Source organism: Zophobas morio, unplaced genomic scaffold (assembly GCF_036711695.1).
Source record: "Zophobas morio isolate AGI-343-1 ecotype UQ-CSIRO unplaced genomic scaffold, CSIRO_AGI_Zmor_V1 ptg000005l, whole genome shotgun sequence".
Classification (NCBI taxonomy): domain Eukaryota; kingdom Metazoa; phylum Arthropoda; class Insecta; order Coleoptera; family Tenebrionidae; genus Zophobas; species Zophobas morio.
Window position 1 is genome coordinate 11,146,371 of NW_026972110.1, and position 25,800 is coordinate 11,172,170.

At 31.6% G+C, this 25,800-nt stretch overlaps 1 protein-coding gene across 4 annotated transcripts in view; it reads left to right on the plus strand.

Annotated features, from left to right (window-relative positions):
- Dysc (dyschronic) overlaps positions 1 to 25,800 on the plus strand; it is a 221,896-nt gene that overhangs the window by 93,774 nt on the left and 102,322 nt on the right. For all 4 annotated transcript variants that reach the window (XM_064047100.1, XM_064047102.1, XM_064047103.1 and 1 more), the window contains exon 5: positions 20,799 to 21,011. In XM_064047100.1, the coding sequence (XP_063903170.1) occupies positions 20,799 to 21,011 (213 nt within the window). The remainder of the gene's footprint in view (positions 1 to 20,798; positions 21,012 to 25,800) is intronic.

Sequence of the window (25,800 nt, forward strand, 5' to 3'; positions counted from 1 at the left end):
GACCTGCAATACATGTTATGGTACCATTTATAATTTTTTAAATATATTGAGACAAAAAAGGTACCTAGCATATAACTGTGTAAGAATTCCTTCTCTGGAGCTCAATTTATAAAATCCATGGGGTGTTACTTCCAAAGCTGTAGCCAGCATGAAATTCGCATCCCCTGGTCCTCTATCAACGTCGGATACCGGGACTCAAACGGTGTTGCCTTTTTCAATGGGGGGGTGATTCTTATCAGAACCACTTTTCATTTTCTTCGCCTACTGTTCTAAATTGTCGTAGCACAAACTCCCTTGTTCTTTCATTTTTTGTTAGCGATCACAAATTATGCACATTAATTTAGAAATATTTTCTGTGCCGCATGTTGGGTGACAAATGTTGTTACAGAACATACGACACATAAGAATAAATACTCATTGATAATATGTAGTATTGTTGTCAATACTGATCACACTTGCAGTATCATTAGGTCGAATTAATACTACGTTAGTGTTAGTACTATCTTGGTGGGAATTATTAGTTTTCTTATTTAAATTTTCTAGTTTTTCTTCGTCTATATTTTCCACGACTTCCTGAGGTAGGGAGAATGTTGCTAATCCCAGTTTCAGAGGTTGACCAAATAATGCCTCATATGGCGATCTTTTTATTCCTGAACAGAAAGCTCTATTTTTCATTAGCTGAACATAGGTAAGCCATTGAGGTTGAGACTGCACAGTCGGCCAGCCAAATGTCACCTGACGTTGTGCTGTCGTTTTTAATATTTTTCTGATTGATTCCCCATTATTTTGGCTTTGCCTAACTCTGGTTATAGCAGTTGCAGTCTATTTATTTTAAACTTAGATGTTCCGTCTCTGGAAACACTTACTTTTGATTTTTTTAGAATAGAAATCGTGATGATAAATATAACATAAATATCATACAGGCTAAGTCACTAAAAAAATGGAGTAACTCGTTCTTAATTTGACCAATAAAAAATTAAAGACTGATTAATTTTATAAATTTATTTTATCTAATGAAAAAAATATATGTGGGCCCGCTGGTTTCAAATCGTCGACCATGGGTCTGTGAAGCACTTTACCACTGAGCCATATTTGCTGTAAGAACATCATGTTCTATATTGGTAAAAAACAGCGGTTTTTAAACACTAAAAAAATATAGCAATAATATACAAAATCAAGATACAGTTGCCGCCAAAAAATTTCAGACGTCAGTGTCATTCAGTCGTCAGATAGTGTAAAGCAACCTTTAGATGTTTAGGTATTTTGAAAGTTTGACATTCCAGCTGTCCGAAATAATGACAATAAAGCATAGACTACATTAAAGTTTTTGACATGACAGAAAAGTGATGTTTGAAATTTTTTGTCAGAAACTGTATATTCGTAAAACACCAATACAGGAGTGTAGTATTTCACACAAAATCGGTGATGTTAATTAAGCAATACCATAATCAGCGGACGTCATCAAATTGTTGCTGGAGATGATTATCAAAGTTTGGTTAGTGTTTTACCATCTACACGATACTCCTAATGCACATATAAAATTTGACAACAATCGGTCCGGTATTTCGGAGTTTCTGTCTAATAAAAATCCGGACAGACGACAGACAGACAGACAGACAGACGGAAACGGGAGACCTATTTCTTCGTACTCTAGGGATCATGAAAGGTCGAGACATTTTTTTGTTAACACTCTGTCTATGACAATGTGACTTCATTTATATCACAACAAAGCGCGTATCTTTTCTCTCCACCCAAAAAAAAACAAATTTCAAGGTAATTGAAATAACGCGGCAATGTCGCAGCGTGATTTCAAAAATAAGCTATGGTTGTAAAACCTAAGAAGAGGTAAATTAAAATATGTAAAGATATATATCTGCATATACAGCGTGTTATTGAAAGGTATGTACAAAATAAAATCGGCAATTGGTCTCGAAGTATGGGTGCTAAAAGTAAAAAAAAAAGTAGGTACGTAAAAGTGTTCTCCCTGTAGAGATAAAAATTATTAAAATTCATGTTCAAAAACGGTCATCTTTCGTTTCTATAGCAACAAAAGGGTCTCTTATTTTTTTTATTATTGTTACAGTTGCTAGGATTTACTAAAATAAATTAATTTTACCTATTTATCATTCAGTAGCTGTCAATTTTATTGTACGTACCTTTCAATAACACCCTGTGTATAGGGGGTTTCATAAAAGAAAAATTATTTTATGTGTTATGCTTTAAAAGCAGAACACTGGATAGTTTAATATTTTTAGAGTATAGTCCTCAAAAAACCGTACAAATTTGGTCTTTGATTTTTTATCTATTTCTAATAATAATTAGTGAGATATCGAGAAAAGCGTGCTTAGTGACTCACTCTGTATATGTAAAAAAGTAAACTGACTGACTGACTAACTAACTAACTAGCTAAGTAAATGTCATCCGCCAGGGATATCACTCGTCATTTCTGAAATAAATTCTGGGAGTGGGTCAGGACTTTTCTTTTTATATTATATTAATTTTATATTATTGATATATGTTTCTTTATTTGTGGGTTATTAATATATTTACATCTTTAGTCTTACGTGGGCTGGTTACATCAAAAAAAATAAAATCTGTACAACGAAATGTTTGCTTCTATGCTAGAACCTACAATACGCACTTTATTAAAATTTTGGCGACATAGTGATATTGATTTTGAAGGATTTCGGAACTCAGAAATTTATATGTTCATCTCCTTTCCAAAGTTGATGGCGTCATCTTCTTATTTTTAATAAATATTTGTTAGAAGATATGCCTAGTTTACAACATTGTTTTTGCTTTAATAGTATATTTAACTTTTTAAAATTGTTTATACAGTATATTTGAAATAAATAACTAAATAAAGAAAATTGCCTTTACTGATTAAATTAAAAATGACGTACTAGTTTTTTCAAAATTATAGCATCATTGCACAATGTGATCATATCAATCCAAGTACTTTCGATATGTTTTCTGTCTGACAGGTGGGTAATCAATAATTCAGCTCAAATGATAGACCCAACACAATGAAAAGAAAAATTATTATCAAAAATGTGTTGACGCATCTTTCAGAATCACCTTAATGTACGATATTTTATAGTCATTTTATATTATTGTTGTTGGTACTACACTGTAGATATATAAATTAATGTATTTGATGACGTCATTGTCTTGATTTAATAATACACCCACATTTTTATTTTAACGAGTTCATCCTTATCTATGTAAATTTAAATTCGTCGAGCTAAATTTTATCGAAATAATTTGTTTATATTTCTTGGTAAGACGCCATCTAACATTCACACTATTTAGAAAATTTTATTTAGTCTCCAAACTTGGTGTCATCATGTAAACAATTTTTTTATATTTATTTTCGTTAATTTGGTAATATTCTTCTATTTTATTACAATCACAAAATAGTGAAAGTACAAACTGTTTTCAGCAAAATCGATCTAAATTTGTCTATAATTTCAAAAACGATCTTCTTAATTGATTAATAATTAAAATTAAGCTAAATCTCGATACAAAACTAGTTGTACATACCTCAGGGGCGAGGGAAGTTCTGCTTTAAATGTTGTAGACTAATGTTTATTATTCGAAGTAACGATTAAATATATCTGATCATTAGGAAATGAGCTAGACGAAAGTTTGATTTCCGTATAAATTCCAAAAACGTGCATCAATCCATCAACCTGTCATTTTTCTTTGTAAACATGGTATTAAAAGAATGAAGAATAGAAAAAATAAATAAAACTTCCACGAGAATTAAAGTTTGTGTGGAAACACTCCGGAATGTAGAAAAAATAATCCTTTTCCTTGATCTCCCATGATAAATGACCGTATTAGTGAAACCTTTTCGTGTCGATTTTTTCGTATAAGTTCCACGTAAACATTTTATTGTTGCGATAATGATAAACATCAATCAGACGCAAGAATATAGCGCTATTGGCTTACGGATACCTGTATCTAAAGGTTTGCATCGATTTTACGTCAGTTTGGACAGATGTGTTGTGTGTCTTCATTAGGATGCATGAGTGAACATAAAACACCCCCTTAGTGATTATTTTGAAGACACCTCCAGAATACAAGTCTAAAAAGGATAAATTAACTTATTCAGCAGTTCGTAGAAGTGTACACGCTTTTAGCTTACAACGGCTAGAATTTTAATGAAATTGGGTTCAGATAACTACGCTGACCTTCTCGTTTAAGATTCGATAGTACTTGAAGAAGTATTCTCACAAAGGGTAGTCTATAAAAGAAGCAGAATGCTCGCAAAAGTTAACAGATTATTAAATTTTCCGTTGGTCGGGCTATCTGGGTGGAATCGCTATCGAGCAAATATGCTGTGGTATTCCGAGTGGCTGAAGTTTTGTCATATTTGCTTGAACCGATGCAGACCAATAACATTTATCAAATTTTCATGATAAGGACCATGAAGCCGTAAATTTTCCTCGCCGTTTCGTATTCCACTATAATTCTTAGTGTGATAAAATTCACGAAATAGTCAGTTCGTGTCTAGTCGCTATTAAAGAGCCGCTCCTAAAACCCACAAATCGAAAAAAACTTTACCACTGCTGGCGAAGAAAGGATGGGACGAATTAGAATAAAAGCAGCAATACATGCGATTAAAATGCCGGCTATACTTTACGGCTACATAGAAACGCTGCATCGGCTTTTATTATTTATTGCTTGGGTGGAATTCATGTAGAGACTTTACTGAATTACAGCTATCACTGCTACCGCGTGCATGTATTGGAAGCTGGCTGGTGTTTTCTTGAGGTCTAGTTTATGTCCGCCATAAAATTTATTCCGAAGTCCGTTTCAGATAAATTATTATTTGCCACGAGAACCCAGACAAAACTGATTATTGCGTGATTGTTCGTATTTTCCGGTGGCCTATTAATGTTTTACGACGTCGTGCTTACCCCAAAATTAACTTTTAAATTCAATTATCTTTATACAATTTTGGTCGATACTTCTTCCCTAGGTTTCAAGGAATATTTTTACTGGATTCTTGTATTACTTACTTCCAGGAACACGGTTTCGCTTTTAAATTGAACTACCGAGATGAAAACTTTGTTATAAAGAGGTGTCATATTACTCTTTCGTGATATACTACTGAGTTTTATATATTTATTCCTGGCTAAGTTATTATGGAGAGCTTTATTAATACAAGACTTTCCAGTTTTCACTTTTAATTTTTTACTTTTCCGCTTCCTGAGCGTAAGTAACGTAGAGTCCATTTGGCGAATGGCTAATTTCATGTTTTCTCGACGTTTCATAATTCCTCGAGTATGAAAAACAGATCTTTCGTTTCTCGTCTGTTGACGATTATTTTATGAGACAAATAATAATCTCCGGAATTATTCAACTAATTCTGTGAAATTTTGGACATACATATTTTAAGGATATCGTGTAACTTGATTCTCAATACTTGTGAAAAATTAAAAATTGGTCTAAACTCACTTAGACAGGACTTCCCTCGCACCTGAAGACAAATATTCAAATTCAATGTGCTAGAAAAAAAAAAAATGTCGGCAAGGATGGGATCGAATTAACGTGAGCAGAGCTCAGGTTCTTTGAGAAATCCACACGTCCATCGGCAGTTGTTATGCACATAACCCAAATAGCATGCGCCCAAAAATCTTTGTAAAAGTAATTGTGATAAAAACCAAGGCAGACTCATAAACTACAAATACAGGAATATGTTATTTTTTGGAGATCCATTCTGTTCAAGTTTATATTTAATTTGCGATAGTTATCCGCCTCTTAAACGTCTGGAGTGTATCATTAGGAGACTAATAAATGGTTGTAGTTACTTTACGACATGTTTCGACTTAATTTAACGTCATCATCAGGTTATGTTTAACAAACTAGTAACATGGATATTAACACTTACACGAATACAATGATAAAATTTAAAAAAATAGTGCCAAAAAAGACGTAAAAATTTTTTTTGATAACACAAACATAAGACAAAATTACCGATCAAAATAATCTTTGTAAAAGATAAAAAAATTAAATGAAATAACACCCGATTTAAAATTAATGCAAAATTCTAACCTTTAGGCTTCTTCTTCTGCTACAATTAAGCGAATCCCCTCATCTTCATTTACGAACCCACTGCAACAAAAAACACATGAAATATTTCTGTACACAAAGAAAAATACCCTAGAAGTTAACATCAACTTTTTACGTACTAATTTTTAATAATGGTGCAATTCAGCGTTACGCAGGTTTAAAGTAAGTAGATAAGATTTAAAAAATACTATTCAGAAAAATTTTGAAACCACAATATAAATTCTAAGCAAAACTTTACATTTACATCACGCGGTTTTTGGTGAAGATGAACAGAAAAAAATGTATATAAGACTCAAAATACACCCAAAAAAAGAGTTTCAGAGAAAATTTGACTAAATATTCGCTAACAAACAGTTTGACGGACACGGAAAATCGATATTTTTACTCCATAAATTGGGGAATGTTCAGAAAACAAGAAATGAAAGTTTGATAAAAATAATCCTGCTATACTACGTTCGGAAATTAAAAACACTCTAAAGTTAATTTAACGGAAACTTCAATAAACACTTCCCAATAAACTTAAAATGATTTTCTGAAACATTTTGCTGATTTAGTGAACTTTTAATTAGTTGTTGTTAAGTATGTTCCAAATACAAAAATGTTTTCAAAACAATTCTGCAATTAAAAAAACAATAACGATAGTTGTATTGAATTATTATTAATTGCAGTGATGCGTAAGACGTAAAAACGGTGAGATAAAAATCAGAATTGGATTTAATTTTTAAATAATTAGCATTGATAAACATGTATTAGATATTCCAAATTATTTCAGCCGAAAAGGCAAGTTTTAAACAGTAAATATCTGAAGAGATATTAAAGTTTGATTTCTTGTTGTACAATACAACTACTTCTCCCTTAACATCCGTATTTTTATATCAATTTAGAATAAAAAAATTAGTCTAAAGAGTTTAGACAGTACTTCCCTCGCTGTCGGAAACTTGACGACTGCATGCCTATTGTGTTTTATTTCTCATTACATTTTTGTAGTGGGAATTTAAAAAAAAATTGCGATGACGTCATCAACATTTTTGCAAGGACACGTATATCAGTTGGGATAGATGTAGTGTAATACTAAGAATAAAATTATTATATTCTCAAATTTTCGGGAAAATGAATTGGGTCGTTTTGAATATTGATTTGTAATAATCAATAAAATAACGAAACAATTTACTCACGTATACATATCAGAGGCAACTGAAAATCGTGTATGTATAAACATTCTTAATTTAAGATGACAGGCGTAACAGCATACGTGAGAGTCAAACAGAGAAACTGTAAACAAAACGACAATCGGTTTTATTGCGTCGACTTCCGCTTATTATATAAAACATTGGATTTTATTTTAATTTTTGACGGTGGAATTCACAATTGGTTGATTTAAAACATGTCTATACCACATTCGCGGAACCTAGTCAGCTATGTTTCAACCGAGTTTTAACTTTAAAAAATTTTGTGTCTACCAAATTGGGTTGGTCCAATGTAATACTAATAATAAGTGTTGCCTTTAATTTGATCAATAAAATAAATTGACTTCATTAATTTTTTTGAGCCACCCTTTAAGAAAATCTAAAAAATATGAATGGAATGATAAATCACAAGCACAAACTCATCATATTTTTTGCATTTTAGATAGGATTTATTTAGCAAAATTTAAGGGTGACGTCACCAATTTTTTTAGAAGGGATGAACAAATACATTTTGAACAAAAGTTTACCATGCTTATAATAACTTTAAAATATCTCCAAGATTTCAAAGCATTCGGTTTTGTAATTCCTGATTAAATCGATCAAATAAATTCACGCATTCATTAATTTTTTTGAGTCAGCCTGTATATGCAAATCCAAAAATATGAATGGAATGATAAACCACAAGTACAGACTCATCATATTTTGTACATTTTAGATAGGATTTATTCAGCAAACTTTTGGGGTGACGTCATCAATTTTTTAGGGGGGATGAGCAAATACATTTTGATAAAAAATTTACCATGCTTATAATAACTTTAAAACATCTCCAAGATTTCAAAGCATTCGGTTCTGTAAATCCTGATTAAATCAATAAAATCAATTGACGCATTCAATAATTTTTTTCAGTCACCCTATATATGCAAATCGAAAAAATATGAACGGAGTGATAAATCACAAGTACAGACTCATCATATTTTTCACATTTTAGATAGGATTTATTCACCAAATTTTAGGGTGACGTCATCGATTTTTTTAGGGGGGAAGAGCAAATACACTTTGATAAAAAAATTACCATGCTTATGGTAACTTTAAAACATCTCCAAGATTTCAAAGCATTCGATTATGTAATTCCTGATTAAATCAATAAAATAAATTGACGCATTCATTAATTTTTTTCAGTCACCCTGTATATGCAAATCGAAAAAATTTGAATGGAATGATAAATCACAAGAAGAGACTCACCATATTTTGTACATTTTAGATAGGATTTATTCGGCAAAATTTTGTGGTGACGTCATAAATTTTTTAGGAGGGACGACCAAATACATTTTGATAAAAAAATTACCATGCTTATGATAACTTTAAAACATCTTCAAGATTTCGAAGCATTCGGTTTTGTAGTTAATGAGTAAATCAGTAAAATAAATTTTGCGCATTCATTAATTTTTTTGAGTCACCCTGTATATGCAAATCCAAAAAATATGAATGGAGTGATATATCACAAGCACAGACGCATCATATTTTGTACATTTTAGATAGGATTTATTTGGCAAACTTTTGAGCTGACGTCATCAAGTTTTTGGAGGGGATAACCAAATATATTTTGACTAAAGATTTATGATGCTCTTTAGAGCCTTAAAACATCTGCAACATTTCAAAACATTCGGGTTAGCAGATTCAAAATTAAATTGCAAAATGTTGTTTTATAATTTTGATTTTTTTTCCAAAAATCTGGAAGTTTCGGGTAAAAACTGAATTCGGAGTCGTAAACTACATGTGTAGGACTATGTTATTTTATACAATTTAAGACCTATTTACTATGTACAATTTTGAAGTGACGTCATCGCATTAGTGGTGGGGATGATTAGACAAATTTTGGTTAGCGTTTTACCATCTACATGATATTCTTAATATAAGTACAAAATTTCACAACAATCGGTCGAGTACTTTCGGAGATTATCTGTCTAATAAAAATCCGGGACGGCAGATGGACAGACGGACGGACAGACGGACGGACAGACGGACGGACAGACGGACAGACGGACGGACAGACGGACGGACAGACGGACGGACAGACGGACGGACAGACGGACGGACAGACGGACGGACAGACGGACGGACAGACAGACGGAAATGGGAGACCTATTTCTTCGTCTTCTAGGGGTCATGAAAGATCGAGAAAACGTAAAAGCAGAGAGTCGGCCGACGGACTCGATTACAATACTTCCTTTGCTTACGCTCGGGAAGTAAAAATGAAGAAATAAAGCACAATACATTGTAAAATATATGGATACATAAAGTCTAATAACAACACTTACCCTTTAAATCCTGATTTCCTTTCCTTCCGCGCCGATTGTTGCAGATTTCTTCCTCATGGACACTTCACAACACTCAGCTTTCATTTTAAGTCCGAAACCAAATTATTTTTAACAAAATAAACCACTTAAACAAACTAATTTAGACACCTCAGATGCTCTCAACAAAGTTAAAACCGACTGCGATTGAACTCCTTTGCATGCGTAACACGAAAAATGAACAAAAAATTCTCGCCGACACCGTATCAGACATTTTTTGCAAAGTTTTTATTCATCGGTGCATCGCACAGTAAATAACTCGTAATTTTTTTAACTTTACATGCGATGTGCCAAAAACAAATTAGGAAACGAGATTTAAATACGTCTTCCAAAAATATTTCATTTTTCGACAGTTAATAACACACACAATATAAAAACACAGAATTCAAATTTTTTCACCACTTCTGCCAAAATACTCATGAAAAGTAGATTCATACAGTCAAAGGGCGGAAAATTGAACATTCGCTCTAGACTGTAGAAAAATTTTTTTTAACGCAATCTAATAAAGTTTCAATTTAAAAACATTTTCAAACATATATAGTGTTCCGTTTAACTTACACAAAAAAGTTTGTTTACTTTCAGAGCGTAAGTTAAAAAAGATATTGTAATAGAATCCATTTGTCTACTTTCATGTTTTATCAATGTTTCATAATCATAAACCCCAGAATATAAAAAAAAATTGGTGGAGAATTATTTTGGCAAAACTTACCTCGCCCCTGAAACAAATCCCGCCGAAAAATTATAAAATTTGATTCTACGATTTTTGTTTTGTGATAACTGATAACCTCCATTAAGTAAAAAAAAGTAGCAAGGTACCGTAGTCCGCACAAGTGCGATCGCTATAAAATATATTTAAACCAGATAACCAACGAGAAAATGAACTCTTACAGTAATTACATGGTTAACTTGGAGTATTAATGTTTATATTTCTGAAGAATTCGATTATATAAGCGTACAAGCATCGACGGCCGCATAAAAGAAAAAAAATCATCTATTTATCCCTTTCAAAAACCCAATGACGTCATCACAAAATTGTGTCAAGTAAATGTAGCTTAAAGTGTGCATTGAGGTTTAGTAATATATCGATGTTTTTATTAAACTTAAGTTTGTTGTGGAAATAATGCTATTCTGAACTCAAATATTTGAGAACTAAAAAAGAGGCACAACAAATGTCTGTTTGGGCGTTTGGGGTACAATAAAACGTTATCACATGCCCTGGACAGTTAGACGACGAGATATTTTCAAGTACTTATAACAAATCAAAGCGAATGTGGACACACTGTTTGCTACTTAATCGTTTTAAAATTTAACAGTAGTGAGAGTAATTTATTTCTCCTTTTTTCAAGATTGTTTATGGCACCATTCACTTTGGGGGATAACAAAGGAAAGTACAGTAATTGAGTCATTTTAATTAAGATCAAATTTCACGCGAAAGTGTTAAATCAATTTGTTTGAAATTTTAGATATACATACTTACTTTAGGCTTATCGTGAAGATGGTAATAAGTTAGCCAAAAATTTGATTGTTCATAGTTGGCACAAATTTTTCGCCGTACGTAGTAGGTATATGTATAAGTTGTTAGAAATTTTAGTAAAGTAGTAACATTGCTACTCTACTTACATTTTCATAATGACTCTATCTTTATAAATAGCCAGCGATAAAAAAAATACGATAACTTATATCAAGCACCCCACGTTTTGTTTGCATTAAAATTAATTTTTTTGTCAATCTCTTTAAGCTTATTCAAAAAATTTAGTTATACCGAGTTGTTATACACCCTTTCGATCTTGACCAAAACTTTTATAGGTATTTATTTAGGGATTATTTTTTATTTTTTAGTACATATTACTACAAAAGCATGTTTTTTAGTTTTTTAAACTACACATAATTTTTTATATTAATACGAGTACAAATCAATCTAATCTTTGGTGCAAGTTTAATAATTTTTTCAAAAACAATAATAATAGTAATTTGTAAATATATTTTGTAATTCAATGTACAAAATGAAAGAAACGTATAGCATATGTATACACATAACAACCAGAACAAATAACATAATTACATAATCTAGGTAATCAAGTAATGTATAGTACGCTAAAAGGTACTAGTCTGGTCCTAGAAAAATTTGTTAAAACTGTAAAAACATGTGTCTACATCTACTAGGAGCTTTTTCACTTTAGTTTTAGTTTTAAACAAATATAATATTAGAAGATTTGTGAAAGAGAGTCTAAAGTTATTTAAACAGAATTTCCTGTACACATGAAGTCAGGTATTTAAACAAATTCTTAGAAAAAAAATTGGTCGAGGAACTTCTCTGGTCCCTCAAATACAACAAATCACGCTTCTTTTAAAAATGATAAAATTTGCTTTTGCGAAATTTGACTGTTTTTGTGATGATACCTGTAAGTATATTAAAAATACAAACATGAAAAACCGGTCACACTGTAAGAAAAGAGGAATACCCATGAGAAAAACTCAAGGTAGATTCCACAAGTGTGGCAGTACCTATATTATGTTATAAAACTTAAATGTCGTTTACTAAAAAGAATTTAAGGGGACGTCATCAAATTATATATTGGTGGGGATGATTAGACAAATATTAGTTAGCGTTTTCCCATCTATACGATATTCATAACATAATACATCTAAAATTTGATAACAATCGAACAGATCACAGACGGCAGACGGCAAACAGACAGACCGACGGAAACGGGACATAATTTTTTCGTATTCTAGAGGCTATGAAACGTCCAGAAAACATGGAAGGCGTCATTTCTCGAGATACTTCATTTATTATCCATTCACGATCTTTTTATAGTAAAGTAGGCTTTGATATTTTTTCTTTAAGTTGGATAAACTGATTTGATGATTTATTTTTTTGTCTGTCAGTAGTCTGATTGATATTTGCTTTGAGCTGGATTGCCACTTTTCTACTTCTACTACATTTATTATTAGATCAGAATTATTATTAGACGCAATTTTTTAATCAAGCAAACAAATGTTTTAATTTTGTCAGCATAGATAATTTGTCATTGTGACAGATTCACAGATCATTGCGACATTATTTAAAAAGAAAATGCCTAAAATAGTTTTACTGCAACAATAAATTGCAATAAAAAGAAGTTTTTTGTAGTTTCGAAAAGACAGGCCCGATCATTCTTTCGAAGAAGTAACTATGAGGGTCTCGAACAGATTTTCTGTAGTGTAAAAATACGCTGTAAAATATTTTTTAATTTTTTTTCTCATAGGTGGGAACATCAACTGTGGCGAAAATTTTATCAACAGGGGACCAAAATTTAAAAACATCACTATCTGGCAAGCGAAAACCAACGGATTTATTTACAAATTACATGTTTCGGAAACATCTGCAACGACAAATTTGGCAACTTAATGAAAAAACGAATATTTAACTGTAGATACTCTTGGCATATTCTAGGGAACAGTTGGAATTTAAAGGGGGGGCGAACCACATTATACAAAATTCTTAAGTCAATGGGTTATAAACACAGGGAAGTAAATGGTCGCAAAATTCTATGTGAACAAAAACAAACATGTCCTTGCAGCCAAAATTACTTTTTTGAGAACATATTTACAGTTTCTAAATTCTTGTGAAAATTTGACTTTCGTGTATTTGGATGAAACATGGATCTATCACAATGGTTTGTCCATTCGTCGCTGGGTGCACGATACTGATTTAAAAAGCAATCCCACCAAAATTAAAAATGAAGGGGGGTTATTGGATGGTTGATACAATTTTTTAAATTCAAAAAATAACGATAGAGACTATCATAAAACGATGGACGGGACAATTTTTCAAAATTGGGTAGTTAATCAGTTCATTTCTGCTTTGGCAAAGTTGAACCAAAAATGTGTGGTGGTTTTAGACAATGCACCGTATCATTCGGTTCAGTTGGATAAACCACCCACTTTTTCTAGTAAAAAATGGGAAACGCAGGAATGGCTCTTTAAACATAGTGTTGAATTTGACAAAAAAATTGGAAGAAACAGTTGTGGGATTTAATTAAACCCTTCAGAAACAATAGAAAACAAAGATATTTGGTAGACGAGAGATTAAGAGAAAGTGGCCATGAAGTGCTTAGATTACCTCCGTACCATTGTGAATACAATCCAATTGAAATGGCATGGGGATTTTGTAAGAACTATTACAACAAGCATATACATTCTCAACCTTCATAAAAAAATAGGGTGGAGAATTTATGCTTGAGGCGCTTTCTAAATGTACTCCAAGCATGTGGCAAAATTTTTGTAAATATTGTGAAACACTTATTTTGGCAGATTGGGAAAAAATATGGGAAAGTTTTCGTACGAATCTATACCTCCTTTCATTATTTCGCTAGGTGAATCTGATTCAGAATCTGAATTTCAAAATGACGGTGATGATATAGATTTTCATAGCGAAATAATGGAAATGGAGTGAATTGTAGCTTGTCGTGGGGTGATATTTTTACGCATCTTTCGTTCTAAATTTACTAAGGTAGTATTTAAAAAACTACTTGACGTACAACAAAATAAGTATAATTTTAGTTTAAAAAGAAAAACTTTAAGCATTTTCATCTTTTTTTGTAACTCTTCATGGACCTGGAGAAGGCGTATAGTAACGTTCTTATTAATAAGCGTTTGGAAGTACTTAGTAAAAGCAAATAAAGAGCACTTACGTAAGCATTAGTAATAGCTATATAGATAAATCATTCAATTTAAGGCTGGAAAAGTCTTTCAGAAGAGCTAAACCCATCAAAGCACTAGAGCAAGGTTGTTGTATTTTACCAACTCTTTTAGTAATCTTAGAAAAGTGAAAAAAGGCATTGGAAGATATGGAAATAGGCTCTTCTTGGAAATTTCGATTTCCAAGAAGAGTGGGCGAGCAGAACGAACTGATGATTGAGAATTAAAGATGAGATGCTAAATGTGGCATGCGACAATAGTCGTATGTAGAACCCCCATTCATATAAAAACAATGTTTAAGTGAAATTTTAGTGTTTGTTCCTTACATATGAAATAAACACTTACAAAAAGCCGAATAACTGTTTTAAATAGCATAAAGTTTTATGCTTTCTAAGAAATGGATATCGTTAACTTGATCATTGCTACTGAAAACTGAAAGTATCGGCAACAATGTTTATATTTCTAGCATATTTTTTAACTTTTAATTTAATAAAACATAACCTAACGAAAAAAGTTCAGGGAATTTTTATTCTTCTGCGTCGAATACCAACAAACTCACAGATTTTCATGGCCAACCCTACTATATAAAGATCGTGAACGGATAATACAATGCCTTCTTAGCTTACGCTCGGGAAGCAAAAATGACCAGGATGGGATTCAAACTTAAGCGCGCAGAGTTCAAGTTCCTCAAATTATTTCATCATATGGTATAATTATTCACATAATTAGAGTAGATAATTTCAGAGTCGTCATCGATTTCAGAATCTTTTATAGACACACTGTATAATTCCAAAATTACGTGTTGTACGGTAGATGTAAGGCATTAATATGTTGGATTAAGTATTTGCATTATAAATCTTTGCGGACATGTACGTATTGTACGTATTCCCAACACAATTGTTCTAATGCAGACTGTATTAGTTAGCTTGCCATGGGTTTTTAACGATGATCAGTCACACCCAGATTTAAGAATTCTTATTGAGATAACTCTAGTTATTATTATGTAAATCCAACAACACTCTAGTATTCAAGTCTTAGTGTATCTTGTAGATCCTCTCAAAAAATAACTGGCAACTTAATGTTTATTGGTATACCCAAATGTCACTATTTGCATCATTATATCAAAAATTGCTAGACCTATTATCGAAAGTAATGATCTAACGTCTATTCCAAAAACAGCTGAAGTATTGTTGTCAAGAGATGTTTATTTTGGAAGGAATTCTGAATCTTCTAATTTTTACAGATTGAAACTACATGAATATCTTTCTTTATAAAGCTGTTAAATAGTTAATAAATCTTATAAAGAAAGGATCTGCTAAATTGGTAGTGTTTTTTATATACTTAGCAGTTGTAACATTTATCATTTTGCTGTTTTAAAACTTATTATAAAACATAGCTGTTAACACTAATTGTATGTTATGTATATATATATTTTGGTGATCAAGTGGTTGTCTGTGATTTTAAATGTCATAAGAGGATTCCTTCCGTATTTTTCTTATGGGAGACTCAATACATCTACCCGAACAAATATCTTGCGAACCATCAACAATATTGACTAAAATTTTATATGTATGTAATGTTCTTAATATTCTCAACAGAACGGATTTAGAAAAATTTAAATTTTCGTTCGGTATCATTTCGAAATTAGGGGCATAATTAAACCAAATATCATAGGTTTAGCTTAAGGCTTTATCAATAGAAAAGTAGTAATTTGCAAAAACGGTCGTGGAGATACTATGTTTAAAATTAGTTTGCTGAAAATCAGAACTTAAAATTTTAATAAATAATTGAGTATTTAAGACGTAACGATTAACCATCTGAAATTTCTTCGTCTCATTTTGATTTACAACAGACCATCATAATTAGCCGCCGTTTGTGTCTGGGTTGATTTATGGCAATCCCTTCTAAAGGATCCGGACAGTGGGTACTGGTACAAATTTACCTGTTTGTTCGGTCTAGTCACCACACAATTTACTCGTTGAATTTTGTCTAGTGCTGTGTGTCTTGTCTTTATTTTTCGTATATTTTATTTCGTTGGATTTTAAACAAAAGTCTTTTTACTTCCCGAGCGTAAGCAAAGAAAGTATTGTAATCGAGTTCGTCGGCCGACTCTCTACTTTTACATTTTCTCGATCTTTCATGACCCCTAGAAGACGAAGAAATAGGTCTCCCGTTTCCGTCTGTCTGTCCGTCTGTCCGTCTGTCTGCCGTCTCGGATTTTTATTAGACAGATAATCTCCGAAAGTACTGGGCTGATTGTTGTCAAATTTGGTATTTATATTAGGTATATCATGTAGATGGTAAAACGCTAACCAAAATTTGTCTAATCATCCCCACCACTAATGGGATGACGTCACTTCAAAATTGTACATAATAATTGGGTTTTAAATTGTATCAAATAGCATAGTCTTACACATGTAGTTTATGACTCCGAATTGAGATTTTGCCAGAAACGTCCAGATTTTCGGAAAACAATCAAAGTTAGGAAAATCATTTTGACATTTAAGTTGGAATCTACAAAACTGAATGCTTTGAAATCTTGCAGATGGTTTACAGTTATGATAAGCATGATATAATTTTAATCACAATATATTTAGTTATCCCCTCCAAAAAATTGATGACGTCACCCCAAAATTTTGCTGAATAAATCCTATTTAAAATGTACAAAATATGATGAGTCTCTTCTTGTGAATTATCATTCCATACCATATTTTTTGGATATGCATATACAGGTAACCCAAAAAAATTAATGAATACCTGAATTTATTTTACTGATTTAATCAGCAACTACAGAACCGAATGCTTTGAGATTTTGCAAATGTTTTAAGGTTATAAAGAGCATAAATAAATTTTTAGTCAACATATATTTACTTATCCCTTCCAAAAAATTGATGACGTCACCTCAAAAGTTTGCCGAATAATCCTATCTAAAATGTACAAAATATGATGAGTCTCTTCTTGTGAATTATCATTCCATTCATATTTTTTGGATATGCATATACAGGTGACCCAAAAAAATTAATGAGTACGTGAATTTATTTTACTGATTTAATCAGCAACTACAGAACCGAATGCTTTGAGATTTTGCAAATGTTTTAAGGTTATAAAGAGCATAATAAATTTTTAGTCAACATACATTTACTTATCCCTTCCAAAAAATTGTTGACGTCACCTCAAAAGTTTGCCGAATAATCCTATCTAAAATGTACAAAATATGATGAGTCTCTTCTTGTAATTATCATTACATTCATATTTTTTGGATATGCATATACAGGGTGACCCAAAAAAATTAATGTATGCGTGAATTTATTTTATTGATTTAATCAGGAACTACAAAACCAAATGCTTTGAAATCTTGGAAATGTTTTAAATTTATGATAAGCATGGCAAATTTTTGACCAAAATAGATTTGTTCATCCTCCCCTAAAAAATGGATGACGTGACCCCAAAATTTTGCCGCATAATCCTATCTAAAATGTACAAAATATGATGAGTCTCTTCTTGTAATTTATCATTCCATTCATATTTTTTGGATTTGGATATACAGGGTGACTCAAAAAATTTAATGAATGCGCAAATTTATTTTATTGATTTAATCAAGAACTATAAAACCGAATTGTTTGAAATCTAATGCGAAAAAAACCATAATAGGCATGCAGTCGTCACGTTTCCGACAGCGAGGAAAGTACTGTCTAAACTCTTTAGACCAATTTTTTAAGATTACAACTAACTTGCTTTTTATTAGAGTGAGGTAAGTTATCGAACTTAAGACACTTAAAAAATTTGTTTTGACAGTATGATTTGTGTTATACAGTGCGGTATAGAAGCGTGAAAAAAAGTGTCATAGCGGTTCATTTTTTCACGCATTTGAGTGAAAAAAATGTCGTAGCGTGTCATTTTTTAACGGAATAAAACATAGAAGCCTGCCGTTGCTATGATAATTCATAAACACAAAAAATTGTCAAGATAGCAAATACGGTTACATTTAATATCTATGTTCCAAAATAAAAAGTTTTTGAAGTTGGTGGGTCTTGAGTTTTGTTACGAACGCGAAAAAAATTTTGTATGCGACTCGTGAGTAAAGTGGCTTTTTTTTACTCGGCGGATTTGTGCACTCGCCTATTTTCCTTCTCGTAAAAAAAAGATACACTTTACTCAGTAGTTGCATAAATAACTATTTATGTAAAAAGTAAATTAAAATACAACATTTTAATACCATTATTAACAGTTAAATTATTAATTACCGAACGACTTTACTTATATAATATCACTGGCAGAAAAAAATTAAATAACGGCAAAATACAAATTATTAGTTAAGAATTTATATAGAATCCGATACCGAGAGAAATGAGTGTCTTTCAATGGGTTGGATCCATAAATTATTCTTACTATAGGGGTGGTAAGCTGGACGTTTTTATGACATGCGATTAGAAGTAAGTCGGTGTTGACAGCAGGGGCAAATTGTCCGTTCTCAAGGACGAACTCTGGAAGGAATGCATTTATTTTTATGATTTTTGCATGTTTCATAAGTCCTAGAGTATGACCCGTTCTCCATCGTTTGTCTGTCAGATGTTGATTTTTATATGTATGTTGGGAACATCGTGTAGAAGGCAATCCTTATCAATAATAATTTGATGACATTTCCGCAAAATTTTACGTGGTACTCGTAAATGCTATTTCAATTTTATTAGATAACATACTATTGTACTTGTGATTTATGAATCCGTTTTGATTTTTTTACTGTTGGTAAAAAAAATTAAATTGTATAATAACCGTTTGCACTGGAATTGTTTGATGGTACTTCAGGGGCGAAGGAAGTTCTGTTTAATCAGCTAAGACCATTTTTGTAAATATAATTATTTAGGACAGAAAACAAATATGAATATGAAACAAACATCACAACAGAATATTTCTACGCATAGTAGGTTTATAATAAGAATGAAACTGACTTATGAATATGTAAACTACGGAAACCTGCTTACGTTCGAGTTACGATAAGTTATGCCTTGAAGACTATATTATGTTCGTGTACATACAGATGAAAATTGGCGTATTGGTTATTGACATATCAGAAGGAGCAGTTGCCGGAAACAAAGTGGTACACTATATTCACTCCAATATTCCAGATGATATCGCACTAAAGCGTCGCTTCCTGCATGCATGTTAACTACACACTTCCCTTCGTCATTTTGGAATGAACACGCGATATTTCCATCTTACGAATTGAACATTAACAATATCTAATTCTGGATAATTGATAAATAATTTACTATCGATGACAGGTCTTCACATTGTGGCCATTGGCTTGTAACTCAAAGCAATTAATTATCGCCACGCCGTCTGACGCCGACAGATTGACAAACATTTTATTTATTTTTGTGTAAAAATAATGTCAGTGAAATAAAAAATATTGATTGCTTCATGTATGGCAAATATATCCAATAATTCAAAATGTCGAGGCCTCTTGTTTTGTTTTACATCACAAAGAAAAACTCCAATATGTAAACAGGGTCGGATTTAAAATACAAAACTGTTTGACCTGAAACTTCAAGAGGATCCGGATGCTCTGAACGTCAAAAGACTTTTTTATCAGTTGGTCAGAGTAAAATTTAAAATGTATGTTAAGATTATCTTGTAAACTGCAAAACCCTGTCGCAGTCTTTGACTAACGTTCATAAAATGGTAAAAACAAAAAGTGAAATTTTATGGTAATTTGTGTAAGATTCATGTATCAAGTTCTTCAAAAATCGGTAGGTTTTTGGATAACTGACAACACCGTAGCGAATTCTCCCATATAAAATACGTAGCTTCCGGGTTATGTACGCTGCCAAGTCAAAGCGGAACGGACTTTAGATGCATTGCGTATGGCTAACTGACATGTGAGAAATTACGTGTTGAGTAACTAAGAGTTTTGAGGAACCATTTACATATGTCGTTGTAATTTTAGACAGCTGTAATTTTTTAGAGTAAATATATATGAAGTGTTATTCAAACATTATGAAAAATGTATCCACTTAGTTTTGTTTAAAATTCTGGTTTGGATTTATGTATGTCATGATTTTTGTTCTGTGCACAAGTATTATAATTAATTAACTAATTAGTCACCTAAAACCTTTACAAAATTTTTTATTGAACGATTGATTAAACTATCCCGCGTGCTTACTGAATGAACTTCTGCAGTTTTTTTTAAGAACGCTTTTGATCTTTATATTTATGATCCCTGCAGGAACAAAAGATCAAAGGCTACTGACGAAAAATACTAGTAATATTTTATAACTAATTTATTGCCACGGATGCTATTTTAGTATTCAGTTTGGTTTATTCGTAACATGGGAAGATATTTCTGCGAACAGTGAATGCGTAATGTGTCTAGAACAAAAGCTATATTTTTCATGACATAATTAAATAAATGAAATTTGCTGCTTTAAATTAATTTTCAAACGCGGATAATAAATTGTCCGTCTGTGTAATAACCATTTATCTTGTCATCTAGATGTTGAAATCGTGTCGGAAGCTGAGTATGACAGTTCGATCCCCTACACTTCCATCTGGATTAAATCTCGGAGGAGCTCCTTGGCAAATGCGACAAACCTGTTCGTGGATGGATAGGCATGGGCGCCCCGTCTCACCACCATTGGAATACGCTAGAACTGGCCCAAGATACGGTTATGGTTGGAAGACAAATAAAGACAGAAGCATACGAAGGGTAAGTTGCAGTGTAATTAGTTGTTCAGAACTATTGAGGTTTACGATCTCTTCATTCGCCGAGCGATAAATCTGTGTTTGTGGAAAGCTGGGATGTAGACATAAAGGCCATAAATACGCTCTTTGACAAATAACTCGAGAAAAATGAGGAGATGTGTGCTACACACAAAGTGACGGAAATCTCGTTACATAGAAATACACCGATTTTACGAGAGGATGGTCGTGATATACTTGCTCACTGCTGAGATTTATGATCATGAACAAACATACAGGACAGACACTTGGGACTGGCTACTTTATGATGTTAATCTCATCACCAGTTAGCCCTCTTTTACAATTTAATTTCCATTAACTACATTCTATTTAATTAGTATCTGCTATATTTAGATAATCTTTCCACCGAACGCCAAATTAAGCTTCTGAGCGGATTTAATTAATAAATTTATGAGGCAGCTCGTGATAATGAATCATTTTTTTTTTATAATTAACATGGCTAGCAAATATAAAATCAGAATTTTGTACCAGCGTATCAGTTACTTTTCATCAAATATATTAAAAACATATTATAATCCTTTTATTTAATCGTTCATTCATATTTCTAGATAGATAAAAATATTGCATTTGTTAGCTTATCAAAGTAAACCCAATACAAATTACGTGTCGTTTAGTTTTATTTATTATTATCAATGTATTTAAATTTTACCGTTACGTAAATATTATTTGCTTTTTTGTGTAAATATGGGCAAATGTCTGCATATAGGACGAAATTTATTTTTTTGAGTTTACCTCAATACTACTATTTCTTTTTAAAATTTACTTATAAATTTATAGTATGTGTTTGTTGTGAGCTTGCAAACTCCTGCAAAACTATACGATTTATATTTGGCTGTTGACTTTATCTGTTAAAATAAAATTCACTGTATTCACCACACTTTTATCGCATAAAGTGCCCCGACAGAAAATAATTCAAATGTCTTTACTGAATTCTTTATAACTTTGTTTGATTTCACAAAATTTTGTAAACATTGTTAGGTTTAAAATCTTAGTTAGCTAGAAGTGTAAAATTTATTTTTAAATACGTAACTCAAAATTAAATAACAACGAATAATTGTTCTGAAAATTTCACACACATGGTTGGAATTTTCAATAGAGTGTATTTATAGAAAATATTAAAATCGCACAATTTATTGCAGTGAGCTCGACGTAAAATATCATTTCAACGCTTGCTTTTTGGGCGACAGGGATTTATTGTTTACGGGTCTTACAAAGTTTTTCATGAATAAATAACACCGTTAAAAATATTCAAATGAAGTGTCAAGTGCCAGATTTGGTCGTTCTGTATTTTATACGTAACAATAAAATAAAATAAAATAGAATGAACCAATAAACTTACGACACTGTCAGACATTGAAAAAATAAACATATAACAACATTCAAATATGCAACGAACTGTGATTAACGTAGCCTGAATACTTGTGGTTTATGAATCTGCCTTGATTTTGTTTATTATTGTAATTTTTATTGTTCAATCCTTCTTGTATTACCTGTTTTTTTATTTATCAAATCAAGAACGATCCACTGATTCGAAGATTTGAAAATAGAGTAATGTTGGCCCGCCTATATTTAATAATAATAAAATAAATAATCACCATAAGCTACTTATCCAAAATGATATTCAGTTGTTTTGTTCCATTTTGGCGTAATTAATAATATATAATTAGTCCTCTCCTCTGTTTTGAGATAACAAAATCAGTTAAATTTAATTTTATTTTAACACAAATGCAAATAAACTAATTGTTTTTCAGTTAGACGTGTCGAAAGTTAAAAATGAGATGACAGGTTTACATGTATTTATTTCAGTATTATGTATGAAGCTAGTGAGTATTTTTCGTGCATTTCTGTTGTAAATAAAGTTAGTTGGCACATTTCAGTTTTCATGAGGTCGGTCGCGGTGAATATATTATCTTTACCGAGTTATTGTTTCCTCTTTTTGTCTACGGAACAATAAGTGTTGAACATACTGCAACAAGTAGGTACACATGCAATCGTGCCAAAATTTAAGAAATGATTGAACAAAAACTTCTGTCTAAAACACAGAATTGCAAATATTCGTACGTAACAGAATATGTTTTAAAATCATAATATCTACTGAATTTTCTTTGTCTCACTGCTTGTCTTGTGCTCGTGTTTTTGCAAGCATTATGATATTCTATATGCTACTGAGCTTTATTGTGCACCGTTGACTTGTCGGATACGCTTATGAAAATGTTTCATTGTTTTCTCTGAGGTTTATTCGGTTTTTATTGGTATAACTGCAAAAATATGAACGCAAACCCAACGTACTAGAATATATGTACGTATGTAATCCATTTTTATGAGATGTAATTGACTTTTCATTGAAATTTTTACTTTTGATTTTGTTAACAACACGATATGATGGTCCAAACTATTAACAGATACATTTTGAACAAATTTGACACGCACGTTATTATTTCAAATATTAAGAATATTATTCTTCTTGTGTTGTGCTATTTGCTAATGTTTTATTTATTAAACTATAAATATAGGTACATTTAAGTTGTATTTCTGGATGTAACATGCAGTTGCTTTGTCGATTGTTTAAAAAAAAAATGGGTGTTTAAATTTAACTTGAAGTTCTTACAAGAGTTCTGACAGTTTTGAACATTATTTACAGCCGATGTAATCAAAACTAACTTATTGTGTTGACGACGAAATGATCACAATATATTTTCGATAACATTTTCTTTCCAAATTGTTACCCTTTCTTTTCAGTTACAACTACCATGTTATTAAAAAATTGGTCAAAATCTAGTTCTTTAAAAAAATTACAAAATTTGATTTTACGATTTTCGTTTTGAAATAACCGCTGTAAAGTAAAAACCTACGGCATAACACCCCCGCAGTCCCTGCGCCGTGCGGCAATGTAAAATATATTTAAAGCACTTAACTAACGGGATAAAATGTCCTTCAGCACTAGGTAATAGCAATCTGAAGCTCAAGTGTTTTTTTATACATTTGAGCTTCAGATTGCTATTACCTACTTTATATATCGAAATAATGTCACGTCGAAATTATTTAATTTGGATGAGTTTGTCTTCTCAAAACAGAGGACTAAAATTAAGTATTAATAAAACCACAATCAAATAAAATGTTGTTAAAATTATAATTCTTATTTTATTATTATTATATGTATAAAGACATGCGTATTCTTCACAATTTCGAGAAAATGACTCGTTATTAATTTGACTAATAAAAAATTTGTGATGATGTCATAAACATAGATAATACATAATACGAGAAAAAAAGAGAGAAAAATAAAAGGAAAAAACGAAAGCCAAGCTTGGAATCGAACGAGCGACGTCCGGTCTGCATTCCTCAGCCTTAACCACTAGACCATGATCGTGCTTACACTAATGGTAATGGTAAACTACTATTATAATATTAAATCAAATAAGCCTAGAATTCTTTTTCAAAATTTTGGTAAGTATTTAACCATCTACATGATATTTCTAATACATATATACAAAACTTGACAACAATCGGTTCACCAGTTTCGGAGTTTACGTGTCTAATAAAAATGGCTACAGACACCAGACAGACAGACAGACGGAAACTGTAGACTACTTTTTTCGTGCTGTAGGGGTCATCAAACGTCGAGATAATATAAATTGATCATTTGTCCGATGGACTCGATTACTATACTTCCTTAGTTTGCGCTCGGGAAGTTTTAAAAATTCAACTTAACCCTCAACGAGTATTGTTAATCTTTAGTGGTGCCATATATTTTGCAGCAATAACCAAAATGTCTGTAGTACTATCTGTAGTTCTGATCATGGGACTTCAGTATAAGTTTCTTGGTGCCTCTGAAACTTGTTATAAAAATTGAGCCTGTAAATCATTGAGATCGATTGAAAATTTAAGAAGCTCATCTTATTTGCCTTGAGAGAGCCAAAGCAGCTGACGAAGAACTTTAATTAAAAAAAATTACAAACCAGCATGATAATTTACTTTCAAAAATAAAACCAGTCGTTAGATTCTAAAAATATGTATATTATTGAGTTCTTTAATAGGAAATTGATGTTTTTTAAATAAAAAAATCACATTTTAGTGCTGATCTCGGGATGAAGTATTTGATTTTTCACCCTTCAACACATATCTATAGCATCGCTAAAGAATGACTGACTAAAGATTAAACAACAGTGATTGCCTAGCATTGGAGAGTATGTACTTACAAAAGGCAAATATTAGTGTGATATAAAATGTAGGTAGTGGTTCAGTGAGTTAAATTTTTTTCGCAAATTTATTTTTTGAAAAAAAAATTAAAATGGAATAATAATATTTTACAATTTAACTTCGAAATTGCAGAAGTGAGTGTTCTGAAATCTTGCAAACACGCAAACACGGATGGCCCATTCGTAATCAAAATGTATCTGTTTATTTCCTCCCAAAAAATTGACGACGTCATCTTAAAAATTTTGCTAAAAATCCTGTCCAAAATATGTAAAATATTGTAACTATTTACTTGTGGCTTATCAATGGATTCGTATTTTTTAATATTACTTATACAGGGTGACACAAAACGGTTAATAAATTAGAAAATTCTTTTTTTGATGAACTCAAGAACGACTCACCGTCATCTATTCAAATTGATATTCGTGTCCTTGATAAAATGTTGATGACATCATCACAAAATCTTGTTACGGAAAGAGTCACTTCAAATAGACGCATAACATGCTCATTTACTTGCATTTTAACATTCCGTACATATC